Genomic DNA, 13,174 nt, shown 5'->3' on the forward strand with positions numbered 1-13,174 from the left:
CTCAAGGACTCTTGACAGTCTAACATTCTATATTCTAGGGCCCTTCCTAGGTCTAATGTTTTCTGTCCCAAAGCTCTTTCAGCTCAGACCTTTATTCTAAGACTTCTGTCTTTGGTTTAATTCCAATGGTAACACTGTATGTTCTCAAATCTCTTCTGTTTCTGACATTCCATGCTCCAGGGAACCTTCTGGTTATGGTATTTCAGGTTTTAAAGCTCCTTCCATGTCTACTGCCATGTATTATGAGGCCCCTTTCAGCTTTTACATTCAGTTGAATAAATGAAAATTGAGTATAATAACTATGTGTAACATTTCCCCCATAAATATGGAATATGAATCTAGAAAAACTACATTGTTGGTATTTCATAGCAAAAGTCCTCATTAAGAGTTGTTTTTAAGCCAGCTCTTTTTTATTTAAATAATATTATATAATTATGACAAAATTTTGAAGCAGAATGAGTCAAATGATTATTTTGTTGAAGTAGATTAAAGTCAGTGACAAAACTGGCTAGTAACTTTTTAAAACTTGAATTCAAATAGAACTATGGTGACACCTCTGTGGCTCGTATTTCATTGAATTATATAAATGTATAGATTATATATAAATATGTATGTATGTATATATATATATATGTAATTAGCTTGGGGGACTTTGTGAATTACAGACATAAGTCAATTTGATCACATCTTTTTCTGCTTTTACTAGTGGAAGAAACCAGAAAAATGAGTTGGTATTTGATCTACTGTGTGCCCATAAACTAACCGAGAGTTTAGTCAATGGTTTAGAGCAATAGTCTCTAATAATTCATTTCTCCTTTTTACCCTATCTTTTTAAAAATGAGCACATGCAGACAATAAGCAAATATTTACTTATTTATAAACTATATTCATATACTATTGTACTAATAGCATGCATGAGAAAAAGACAAAATATAACAGAAATCTACAAGGGGTGAAAAAGAATGAAATAATATATGATCCTAGAGTCAACAAGCCATTAGTGTTTATTGAATCGGAGAGTAACATGACCAAGCTCTGCTTTAGGAAAATCCTTTTGGGAGCTGTGTGGAGAAGGGTTTGGAGAAGAGAAAGATATGAGGCCAAAATGACCAATTAGGAGGCTCCTCAAATAATGCAGATGAGAGATGATGAGGATTGGAATGCTGGTGAAAACTGTGTTGAGGGAAAGGAACAGATGGGAGAGGTATTATGAAGACATAAAGAGCAAGCTTTATTGACTAATTGGCGATGTAATGTGAGGGATTGGGATGGCAAAGTTAACACCAAAGCCATGAACCTTGGTAACTGGTAGGATAGTTATGCTTGAAAGTAACTGGAAAGTTTAGAAGAGAAGTAGGTCTCAGGGAAAAGATCTTGTGGAGTTTGCTCAGTCCAATCCAAATGAAAATGGAGAAGAAAGGTTTCATTGCCCAGAGTCTATCTTCTGAGGGGGGAGAGGATCCTAAACTATGGAAACAAGCAGTGGGTTTTCTCAATATCAATCAATTGTTCATTTGCTGTTGTGAGTGCTCAAGTAGATAGTGATAAGGCTAAAAATACCTTGAGAAACCAAGGTCTGACTCAGAAAATGGAAGCTTGGAAACTTCCACCATGGACAGAAACAATGGAGAATGAGAGCATAGGGGATAAAGATTAGTTCAGAGACAAGCTACATAATTAGCTGTTGTGATGAAAGTTACAATCCATATTTTCATTTTCTGAGCAGTTGCTTAAACAATCCTTGGGATCAGACCATGAAATTCATTTTTTGATTTCACTGGTTTAAAAGACAGAGCACGGGATTTGGAGTCATAAGATTTGGAGTCTTCAGTGTGTTTAAAGAGCCATCAAGGGGAAGAGACAAGGCAACAAAGCATTTATTAAGCATTTACTTTGTGCCAGGAACTGTACTAAACACTAGAATTACAAATACAGGCAAAAATAGAGTCCTTGCTCTCAAGGAACTTACTTTCCAATGGAGCATGACCACATACAATGGGGGATGAAAGGAGGGAGTCCAGAGAGAGGAAATCAGCATAGGAGCATGGTGTCAAAAGTACTGAAAATCAGAAGCTGAGTTGAGAGGGAATGAAGCATAGCTGCCCTGGTTCCATTCCCCAAATGGAAGCCATGAGAAGGTCTTACCAATGAGATTAGGGGACCAGAGAGGCTGAGTGATATTACAGGGTGAAAAAGCCCCACATGCTTAGGAAAGTTCCAGGATGAGGAGACAACTGAGGAAGCCTTAAAACTAAGAGAGCCAAGAGAGGGAAAGGATTTAGACTTGCTTTCCCTAGTTTTAGAAGGCTTGATGAACCAGGAGTAATAGTTGCAAGCTACAGAAAGTCTTATTTCTTTTCAATGTAAAGGGAACTTTTTTCCCTAATAATTAAAGTATTCCCAAATGGGATAGTAGTACTTTCAGAGGGTGATTGATTTCTGATCGCTAATGGTCTTAAACAAAGATTAGAGGACCAGTTAGTTGTCAGTGATGTTTCAGAAAAAATTATTGTCAGAATTGATTTCTAAAGTCTCTTCCAACTTGGATAATCTATTGACTGGGTTCAAATCCTACATCTGGCTACAAATAACTTCAGGCCTTGGGCAAAACACTGAATATTCTAGCTCCTCAGTTTCTTTCTATATAAAAGAGAAATAATAATGTCTGCTCTGTCTAATCTTGCATGGAAAGTGTTTTGTACATTAGCTGCTATTAATATTTTTTCAGGTAGAAGAAACTGAAAGAGCTCGGAAGGCACAAAGAGAAAAACTTCAGCATTTTCAAGACCAGTTGCACAGGAAAGATGAAGAACTGCAGAGGCTGCTTACAACCTTTGAGCGTTATAAGCAGAACCAAAGGCGGCAAATGGATGTGGTGAAAGAACAAGAAGGCTTCCTCAAGGGCCAGGTGCTTCGACTAGAGGAGGAAGCCCAACACCTCCGGGCAGCGACAGCTTCCCTGATGGCTGAGCTTGAAGGAGAGGGAAGCCAAGGCTTGGATTCCCAGTCACAGGTCCCATTGGAAAAGAGTGGATCCAGCCCTTGGTACGTTGGGGAAGATATGGCTGAACTCAGGGCTTTCTTAGAAGCTGGGGAGCTTCAGGCTCGGAAACATTTGGCTTCTCTGCAACAGAGCCTAATGGCACTACTTGCCAAAGAGGAGAGCAACAACCAAGAAAAAGAGGAAATTCTGCGCCAACTCCAGGAGCACCGGGATACAGTGCTCCACCTCCTTGTAAACAAGCTGGAGGATTTCCAAAGTCCGAGGTCAGAGCTGCCAAGGGAAGGACTCAAAGAGCAAAGTACCAGCCTGCAAGATGAGCCAGGAGCCAAGGTAATACATGAGACAGAACACATCATACCCCCTGAGGACAGTGCCAACCTGATAAGGGAAGAAAATACAGGATGTGAGCAAGAGTTCTTTTCTCTGGACCTTTTTTAAGACTCTTGTATTAGTAAGCTATAGTTCTATGCTGGTGTTGTTCAGAGCAGGGAAGGAAAGAGAAGGGAATAAGTATTTATTAAGCACCAGCTATATGGCAGGGAAATGCTAAGAACTCTTACAGGCATTATCTCATTTGATCCTTGCCCCAGGAGGGCTCTTATTGCCCCCATTTTCTAATTGAGGAAGCAAAAGCAGGATGAGTTTAAGGGATTTGACCAGTCATACAGTGAGTAAATGTCTAAAGCCAGGTTTAAAGGCAGGTCATCTGGACCCTAGGACCAGTGCTCTATCCACTGTGGCACCCAGGTGCCTAAGATACATAGCGTGGTCTTTGTCCTCTAGAAGCTAACAGTTTAGTAGTTGAAAATAAGAAGAACATTAAAAATAAATGGTAATACCTGATTTTATATAATGCTTTAAGGCTAATGATGAGCATTATACCCATGATTATCTCTTTTGATCATCGTAACAACCCCGTAAGGCAGGAACGATTATTATCCACATTTTAAAGAGGATAAAATTCAGAGTTAATAAGGTTGCAGCTTACCTGGTCCCCCAGATGATAAGTATCTGGAACAGATCATCAACATAGGTTTCTCTGACTCCAAAGGCAACACTCTCTCAACATGTCCAGTGTGGGCATATGTGAAACAGAATACAAGACCATATGAAACTGCCCTCTAGACTATATGGCATAAATCATAAAGATTCTTAGAAGTCAGAGGAAAGGGAGATGGGTAGAGGTCAAGAAAGCCTTCCCCTAGGAGGAACTAGGATTTGAGCAGGAACCTAGACCGTGGGCAGGTTTTTGGGATGTTGGAGGAATTTAGGGAAAGCAAGTATGAGAAAAGGAAAGAATTAAAGTAATAATAAGTATTAGATATTAGAAACTAAGTGGATCATTCCACAAAAAGTAGAGTAGGCTACCTAACAGAAACTAAAAGTCAATACTATTTCAAGGGCTTAATGATCCTGATTCTAGCTTATTTTACACATTTCTTTGTACTCTCAGTCTTTAGTACAGTGCTTGGCATATGTGTACATTCTATGGTTCAATCGTGTCTAACTCTTTGTGACCCCATTTGTGGTTTCTTGGCAAAGGCACTAGGATGGTTTGCTCTTTATTTCTCCAGCTCCTTTTATAATTGAGGAAACTGAGGAAAAGGTAAGTGACTTGCCCAGAGTTACATAGTTACTAAGTGTCTGAGGCCATATTTGAACTCAGGAAGATATGTCTTCCTGGTTCTAAACCCAATGCCCTAAGCACTGTGCTGTCTAGCTGCTTTGCTTGGGTAAGTAATTGACTAACTGGCTCTACCTTGTCCCAAAGTGGATCAGAGCTCCTATATCAAAGAAAATGGTCTTAGACAATTGCCATACTAAGAGTTCATCAGTCTGTAGGCTGATATCTATCAATGGACTTACAAAAAAATGACATATTCTTATATACCAGACACCTAGTCCATCACCTAATCTGTCCTTGAATCTCTTTCAAAATGGTAGAATCTTTGATAGCTTGTTTTCCACTAGCATGGCTTTAGAGACCCAGCTGCCACCTATTCACCATAATAAGTCATTAGAAATAGACTTTTGTAGGGGTAAAATGAAGAAAATTAGTGTTTTATCATTATGATCCAATCTCACATTCATTTAGAATGTTATTGTCATACAACTATATATATATGTATATATATATATAATCTCTTTTGTAGCACAATACAGTGAATAAGCAAAGTATTTAGGCAGAGGATCTGGGTTTGTCCTAGTTCTGATATTTATTACCCATATGACTATACTTGATCTTTTTGGTACCTCAGTTTCCTTACATGAAAAATTAGAGTAAATGATCTTTAATGATTCAGAATTTTTAAAAATTCAATCATTTTGTTATTTTTAATATTTTCATTGTACTTTTTAAAGATTATTTATTTAATTAATTTGGAATATTTTTGATGGTCATATGACTCATATTCTTTCACCCCCCTCCTCCCATAGCCAATGAACTCCACTGGGTTTTACATGGGTAATTGACCAAGACCTATTTTCATATTATTGATATTTGTACTAGGGTGACCGAGTCTATGATGCAGATTTAAATATTATGACTTGCCCAATAACCCTGTGAAGTAAAGAGGGCAGATAATGTTTTTCACATTTTAGAATCATGTACTATCTTATTTCATGGGTCTCCAGAAGAGATTCCAGGAGTCTTCCAGGCCAACCCCTACCCATCTAGAGGAACCCTGAAAAATGGTCACCTGATCTTGAATGAATATATTAAGTTTGTGGAAAATCACTACTGAGTTAAATAATTTAGGGACTCTTTGTTAGTAATCTTTTCCTTGTATTGAGTCACAATTGTTCTTCCTTATAATTTCCATCCCTTGGTCCTAATTATAGACCCAGACTAAGGAAAACTCTAGCTACCATTTCTCACTATATGCCTAGCCTGCACAAGGCAATCTTTAATATAAATGCTTTAAGGCAGCCATCACATCACTCTAAACCTTCTCAAAGTGAAACACCCTCAGTCCTTTGACTAATCCTTAAAAGATAGGGTCTCGAATTCCCAGGCCATTCTCGGGATTGGCTCACCACTTTCCTTCCTACACCTGAAGCTGAACACAGTGCTCCAGATGTGGTCAGAGGCAGAATAGAGGACAAAAGCCCTGCCATCTCCTTCATTTCACCTGGGAAGCAGGTGGTCCAGTGAATAGAGTGCTGGGCTTGGAATAAGGAACTCTGGAGTTTTTTTTTTAATATATTTTATTTGATCATTTCCAAACATTATTCGTTAAAGACATAGATCATTTTCTTTTCCTCCCCCCCACCCCCCATAGCCGATGCGTAAGTCCACTGGGCATTAGATGTTTTCTTGATTTGAACCCATTGCTTTGTTGATAGTATTTGCATTAGAGTGTTCATTTAGAGTCTCTCCTCTGTCATGTCTCCTCAACCTCTGTATTCAGGCAGTTGCTTTTTCTCGGTGTTTCCACTCCCATAGTTTATCCTTTGCTTATGAATGGTGTTTTTTTCTCCTGGATCCCTGCAAGTTGTTCAGGGACATTACACCGCCACTAATGGAGAAGTCCATTACGTTCGATTATACCACAGTGTATTAGTCTCTGTGTACAATGTTCTCCTGGTTCTGCTCCTCTCGCTCTGCATCACTTCCTGGAGGTTGTTCCAGTCTCCATGGAACTTCTCCACTTTATTATTCCTTTTAGCACAATAGTACTCCATCACCAACATATACCACAGTTTGTTCAGCCATTCCCCAATTGATGGGCATCCCCTCGTTTTCCAGTTTTGGGCCACCACAAAGAGCGCAGCTATGAATATTTTTGTACAAGTCTTTGTGTCCATTGTCTCTTTGGGGTACAGACCCAGCAGTGCTATGGCTGGGTCAAAGGGTAGATATTCTTTTGTCGCCCTTTGGGCATAGTTCCAAATTGCCCTACTGGAGTTTTTTTTATCCTGCTTCAGATACTTCTTAGCTTTGTGACCTGGGGCAAGCTGTTCAGTCTCTGTTTGCCTTACTTTCTTTACATGAAAATAAGGATGATAAGAGAATGTCATCATTTATATAGCACTTTAAAGCATTTTGAAGACCTTGAAGATATATATATATATATATAATAGTTATTACTGTTATTACTATAATTATTTTATTCTGGACACCATGCCTTTATTGATGAATCCCAAGATCATCTTAGTTTTATTGGCTGCCATATCACACTACTGATATAGCCATGAGATTAAATGACTCCTGTAAGCTGATACAGTTCATAAGGATTGGATCCTAACTTTAGAACCAAGTGTTCTCAAAAAAACATTGATTGGACATAGCCCCTTGCATCATGGATCTTATAATCTGAAATAATAATAAATAATAGCAACAACAATAGCATTTATTTATAGGGTGTTTTTCAGGCTTATAAAATAGTTTACCTACGTGGTCTTATGAGAAATAATAAAGCCATGGCAACATAATTGAACAAGCATTTAAATGTCCAGAGCACTGGACTAGTATTGGCTAACTACAGAGTTTAGTTAAGATAATGACCTTCCCTTGCCGAGTTCATAATCTAGTAGGATGATCACATAAATACACATAAAATGTTACAACATATAATATCATGTGTTAAGTGTGTTGGGCAAATGACAAAGTGCTGTATAAGGTCATATGATGAGAGTCAATAAGGTAAATTGTGTGTTTTTGAGTAGGTTATGGAAGATATTAAAAGACAAAAACGAGTTGAGAATTGCTACTGGGGGAAAGGATTCCAAAGATTTCATGAAGAGAACCAACATCCTTATAGTTTGTCTACTATTATCCCTTTTTAAAAAATGCATCCTTCCCCCCAGAGAGGTCAAGGTAAGTGAGGGCACAGCTTTGTAGCCACATCTCTGCAAAAGAAGATAGGGTAGATTAGCCCATAAAACCAAAAAATGGGCTTATGACAGAGACCAAGAGATTTTTTTTTTGGCAAATTTTTTTTTCAACAGGTAGATACCAGTATCTGTCTCATTCTTTAAAAGAAAAAGGAAATCCCTATCTCAAAACCAAATAATCTCCTGTTAGAACCCATTCGGGGCCAATCACTTTTCTTCTGGATAAAAGAAGGGGACTGGCTTGGATGTCCTCAGTGGTACCTTCCAGCTCTTTATGTAAGATCTTATGGCGTGGTAAGAAGTATGCTAGAACAAGTATCAGGAGACCTCCTTTGGTGTTGGAAGTTTGGAACCCCTATCTTGGGAAGAAAGCTGTGAAGAATACTGGTTCCGTCTGTCCTACCTTGGAAGTGAACTTCCATCTCTAGCTCTCATCAGCTGAGGAAGTTAAGGAAAAAATGGGTAGTTTGGACCTATGTTTCTCCAAGGATTCAGGGTGCTGGGGTGGTGTTGTAAGAGTAGTTTGGCAGACAGAATTAGATAATTTTCAGTATCAGAAGGGAAATAATTGGCCACCGAGTCCAGCTCATGCCCAGATTATAACATGGTCAGCCAGTCAGCATCCAGCCTCTGAAGATCTCCAATGAAGGGGAGCCCATGGCCTCTCTTGGCAGCTCATTCTCCTCTTAGACTGCCCTAATTATAAGGCTATTGCCCGATGACAGGGAGGATGCAGTGCACTTTTCAAAATGACCTTAATAATGTAGTACAGTTGCCAGAAATAGATTGATCGATTGATTGGGACCTAATGCCAAGGAGAGATGCTTTTTACCGTCTAAGAACAAAACATCTTTTCTGCCTTGTCACCCTGATTAGGCTAGCACTTTGCACTTCAGTGTAACTCGAGAGACGTCTAGTGGCCGGGAGAGGGATCTTACCATTCCACTCAGCTCCCCAAAGCACCTAGCTAGCTAGCTGTGCCTCTTTGTTCCTACAAAGCCATTGCATCCATTTAGCAGCTCTCCCGAGCAGACTAGTGACCTTGAAAGTGGCAGAATTGGGGAATGAGACATCATTAAGTTGTACAGGCATTGGATTTAAAAAAGGATGTAGGTCTTCTGATGCAGTAGAAAGTGCAAAGAATAAGAGTCAAAAGACCCGAGCTGTGATCTAGCCCAAAAGAGTCTGTCAAACACAGGACCAGAGAGACCCATCATACCCACAGCCCTCTTGCATGTGGCTCAGACTACAGCATAATTGGGAAACATTTAACAAAATAAATAAAAATACAATAAAACAGAGAATATTAACTTCTAAAACTAAGTCAAATTGCAACCTATAGAGATGCATACTTATGGTTTTATTGTTGTTGAGGTTGTTCATTAGTCACATCCAACTCTTCATGACCACATTGGAAGTTTTCTTGGCAAGGATACTGGAGTGGTTTGCTAGTTCCTTTTCCAGCTCATTTTACAGGTAAGGAAACTGAGACAAAAATTTCTCATCCAGGGTCACATAGCTAGTAGGAATTTGAGGCTAGATTTGAATTCAGGTCCTCCTGACTCCAAGACCAACACTCAATCTAGTTGCTCTTATGTATGAGTAAGTAGCCCCATTTCTATTTTAGTTTGACACCACTGGTCTAATTTATGTCCTTAATTCCCTATGGGACCTTGAATAAATCATCTCTCCCTGGACTTTAGTTTCTTCATCTGTAAAATGAAGGAATTGTACTATGTGACCCTATAGATCCCCTTTCAGCTCCAACTTTCTTTGTTCTAAGGTCTCTTCTAGTTCCAAGTCACTTCTGGTTCTAATTTTCTGTGAGCCTGAAAATATGAGTACATACTTGGCACCTTTCAAAATCAAGATGCTCACTTGTGGATGAAAACAAAATCAAGAAAAGGAATCATGATTATTTGCTTTTAAAAGCTCTTAGAATTTAAAATAATTACTGTCAGAACTCTGTTATTTGCAGAGGGCACCTTGACTCCTGAATGCACACTGCTGGGGAAGTGCCAAGCCCACAGATGACGCCAGATTTCCTATCAGGCTTCATGACCAAGAGTCTAGCCAAATAGGTGTGGGGGGGAGGGCTAAGGCATCCAATTCATGGGTCAGGCATTTAGTCAAACAACAGATGCCAAATCAATGTCACCATGAGCTTGATAAAGAGAAGAGACAACTTCACTGGCAGGACCAATGAAAAGACAAACCTGAATTGGAAGGTCGCCTGGGTCCAAATCACTGGGAAGTGGTCACATCATTAGGAAGATGAGCGAGCCAGAGATAGGAATGAGAGATCTGGAGACTTCTTTTGATGGGAGTCATCCAACACCACACTTTAAAAGACCCAAAGTGCTGCAAAATTAGAAGCTTATTCTTGATTCTCCCAACTTGCTGAATGGTAAAGCTGTTGTGAATTACCTAACTCAGAGCAACCCTATCAATCAAGTTGGAAAGAATTTCATTAAATTAGGGAAAAAAACATTTTCAAAGCCATTAGATTAAATTCATTATAAAGGAGGAAGAGAATTACACATCTACAGATTATACCGACCCTGAGTAGTTGTGAGAAGTGAGATAGGCAACATAGTGGATACAGCATTGGTCTTAGAATCAGTAAGACTTGAGGTCAAACTTGTGCTTTATGACACACTTACTGTTGGCAGTTGTAATTGAGCTGTCTCTAAATAAATAATTTATTTATCTATCTAAATAAATAAATAAATAAATATAAAAAATAAAATTAAATAAAAATTAAAAAAATTAAAAAAATCTAAATAAATACAAAAAAAATCAAACCAACAGTATATTCCCCAAGGAGTGAGACTCCACATTAAAAAACACAAAAGTATTTCTAGCAGTATTTTCTATGGGAGCCAAAGCAAAATACTTTTTCTTTCAGGAGCAAAGAACTAGAAACCAAGTAGATGCCCATTAATTGAGGAATGACTAAATAGATTGTGTTATGTTAATATAATGGAGACTACTGTGCTGTAAGAAGTAATCAATGTGACTAATTAGAGAAATATGGAGAGATTTACATAGATGCAAAGAGAAGTAAGTAGGTCAAGGAAAAGAATGACCATGGCGATGTTTATTTGGGGAAAAAAAATCACTACAAAACGATTGAAATAAAATATAAAATTATAACAATCAAGGCTGGTCCCAAAGAAGAGATAGAAGAAAAATCTTCTGTTTCTTTAAATAAATGGATTGTACCATCTTCAGATTTGGAACACTGAATTAAAAGTCAGACTTTTTCAATGTATATATTGGGGGTTTTTTTCCCTGCTATTTTTTTCTTATTCTTTTTTTTAAACCCTTACCTTCTGTCTTGGAGTCAAAACCATGTATTGGCTCCAAGGCAGAAGAGTGGTAAGGGCTAGGCAATGGGGGTCAAGTAACTTGCCCAGGGTCACACAGCTGAGAAGTGTCTGAAGTCAGATTTGAACCCAGGACCTCCTGTCTCTAGGCTTGACTCTCAATCCACTGAGCTACCCAGCTGCCCCCTTTTCTCTTATTCTTAATAAAATTATTTTGTTCTAAGGGTTAGCACTGGGATAAGATCAGGAATATCAGAGGTGATGTAATGTTGACTAGCAAAATATATAGCAATTATTATAGTAACTTTTATAAAGTATTCTGTGAATGTTATCTCATTTGATAATCACAACCACTAGAGGAGGTAGATACTATTATTATTATTCCCATTTTATAGAAAAGGAAACTGCGGCAAGCTGAGGTAAAGTGACTTACACAGGGACACACAACTAGTATGTATCCATTGGTGGATTTGATCTTAGGTCTTTCTGACTCTAGGTTCCAGTCCTCTATCTTTTGTTTTATAAAGACAAAAGGTATCAATAAAATTGATTTTCCAAAAGGAAAATAAATGATAGCAGTAGTAATGGATTGATTAATGTGAATGGATTGTGATTTTCATTTCCTTTGGGAAAGTCTATGTTAGTGGTGTCAAATTTAAATATAAAGGGGATCCCAGGTCAAATATTGACTTAGAAAGTTACAAATAAACACTATGTTTATTTGATCAATCTTATTAGAGTTTATTGATTGAATCTGTTTGAATTTACATTGTATTTTTATTTCTTTTGTTAAATATTTTGATTTACAATTTAATTCATATTGTAATTTGGTTCTGGCCTCACTCAGGAGTTTGGACCCCAAGTTTGAAGTGTCTGAAAAAGAGAAAGATCTATACGGCACCTAAGCTATATAAAATTTGGTATTTGTATCTACCTGGAGAGTCTTAGCCCAATGCTCCACCCACAATATTATTCATTATTTTTCTTGCCATAAATATTCAGATTTGCCAGAAATTCTGATATTCAATTTAACAAGACTATTAAATAGTAAGAGCAAAGTGCTATATAATACAACCCCCCTAAAAAGCAAAGCAAAAAATCTCTACCCTCATGGAGCTTATAATATATATAAATCTATCCATTTATCTAACAATCTAGTTTATAACCATCCATCTATCTATCTATCTATCTATCTATCTATCTATCTATCTATCTATCTATCTATCTATCTATCCATCTATCTATCTGTCTATCTATCTATCTATCTATCTGTCTGTCTGTCTGTCTATCTATCCATTTATCTATATCTATCATATATATATTATATATATATATATATATATATGTAATACTGGAAGACAACAACCTGTACATAGATATAAAAATCCAAAATATATACAACAAAGTAATTTCAAGAGGAAAAGAGGTAACAAAGACTGAGTATTGTACTTGGAATCATTGAGACCTGGGTTCAGTTGCCAACTCTGAACCTGACTAGCTGTGGACTAGCCATGAAATCATTTTGCCTCTCTGAACTTCAGTTTCCTCATTTCTAAAATAGGACTAATTTTATCTATAATACCTACTTCATGGAGGTGTCATGAGACTCATATGAGATATTGTATATGGAGCATCCCCAAAACTCAACAAGGTTCTAAGTTTTTTTTTTTTTTTAAGTAACTTGGTGTGGTTATAAGTTACTTAAAGATGCATCTTTATAGTATAGTGGATAGAATTCTGGGCTTAGAGTCAGGAACACTCGCCCTCCTGAGTTTAAATCTGCCTCAGATATTTACTCAGATACCTATTTGCCCAAGTTTTGTCATCTGTAAAATGAGTTGAAAAAGTGGCAAACGTCTTCGGTATCTTTGCCAAGAAAATCCCAAAGCGAGACCCTAAGACTTAGATGTAACTAAAACAACTGAACAACCATCATAACCTATTAAAAAGCTTAAAATTGAACTAAGGATTTGAAGAGTGTTTGGCACTTTATAAATGTTAGTTA

At 37.6% G+C, this 13,174-nt stretch overlaps 1 protein-coding gene across 4 annotated transcripts in view; it reads left to right on the forward strand.

Annotated features, from left to right (window-relative positions):
- The first annotated feature begins 1,242 nt into the window (after window positions 1–1,242).
- The window catches only part of C6H4orf50 (chromosome 6 C4orf50 homolog), a 163,282-nt gene continuing 151,350 nt past the window's right edge, over window positions 1,243–13,174 (forward strand). For 2 of the 4 annotated variants that reach the window (XM_007496754.3, XM_056802406.1), the window contains exons 1-2: window positions 1,245–1,482; window positions 2,729–3,334. In XM_007496754.3, coding sequence (XP_007496816.2) covers window positions 1,402–1,482; window positions 2,729–3,334 — 687 coding nt within the window. In that variant the 5' untranslated portion in view covers window positions 1,245–1,401. Of the gene's footprint in view, window positions 1,523–2,728; window positions 3,335–13,174 lie in introns of all 4 variants that reach the window. The other 2 variants (XM_016423325.2, XM_007496755.3) reach the window with 2 other exon arrangements.

The sequence above is a fragment of the Monodelphis domestica genome, chromosome 6, assembly GCF_027887165.1.
Source record: "Monodelphis domestica isolate mMonDom1 chromosome 6, mMonDom1.pri, whole genome shotgun sequence".
Lineage (NCBI taxonomy): Eukaryota > Metazoa > Chordata > Mammalia > Didelphimorphia > Didelphidae > Monodelphis > Monodelphis domestica.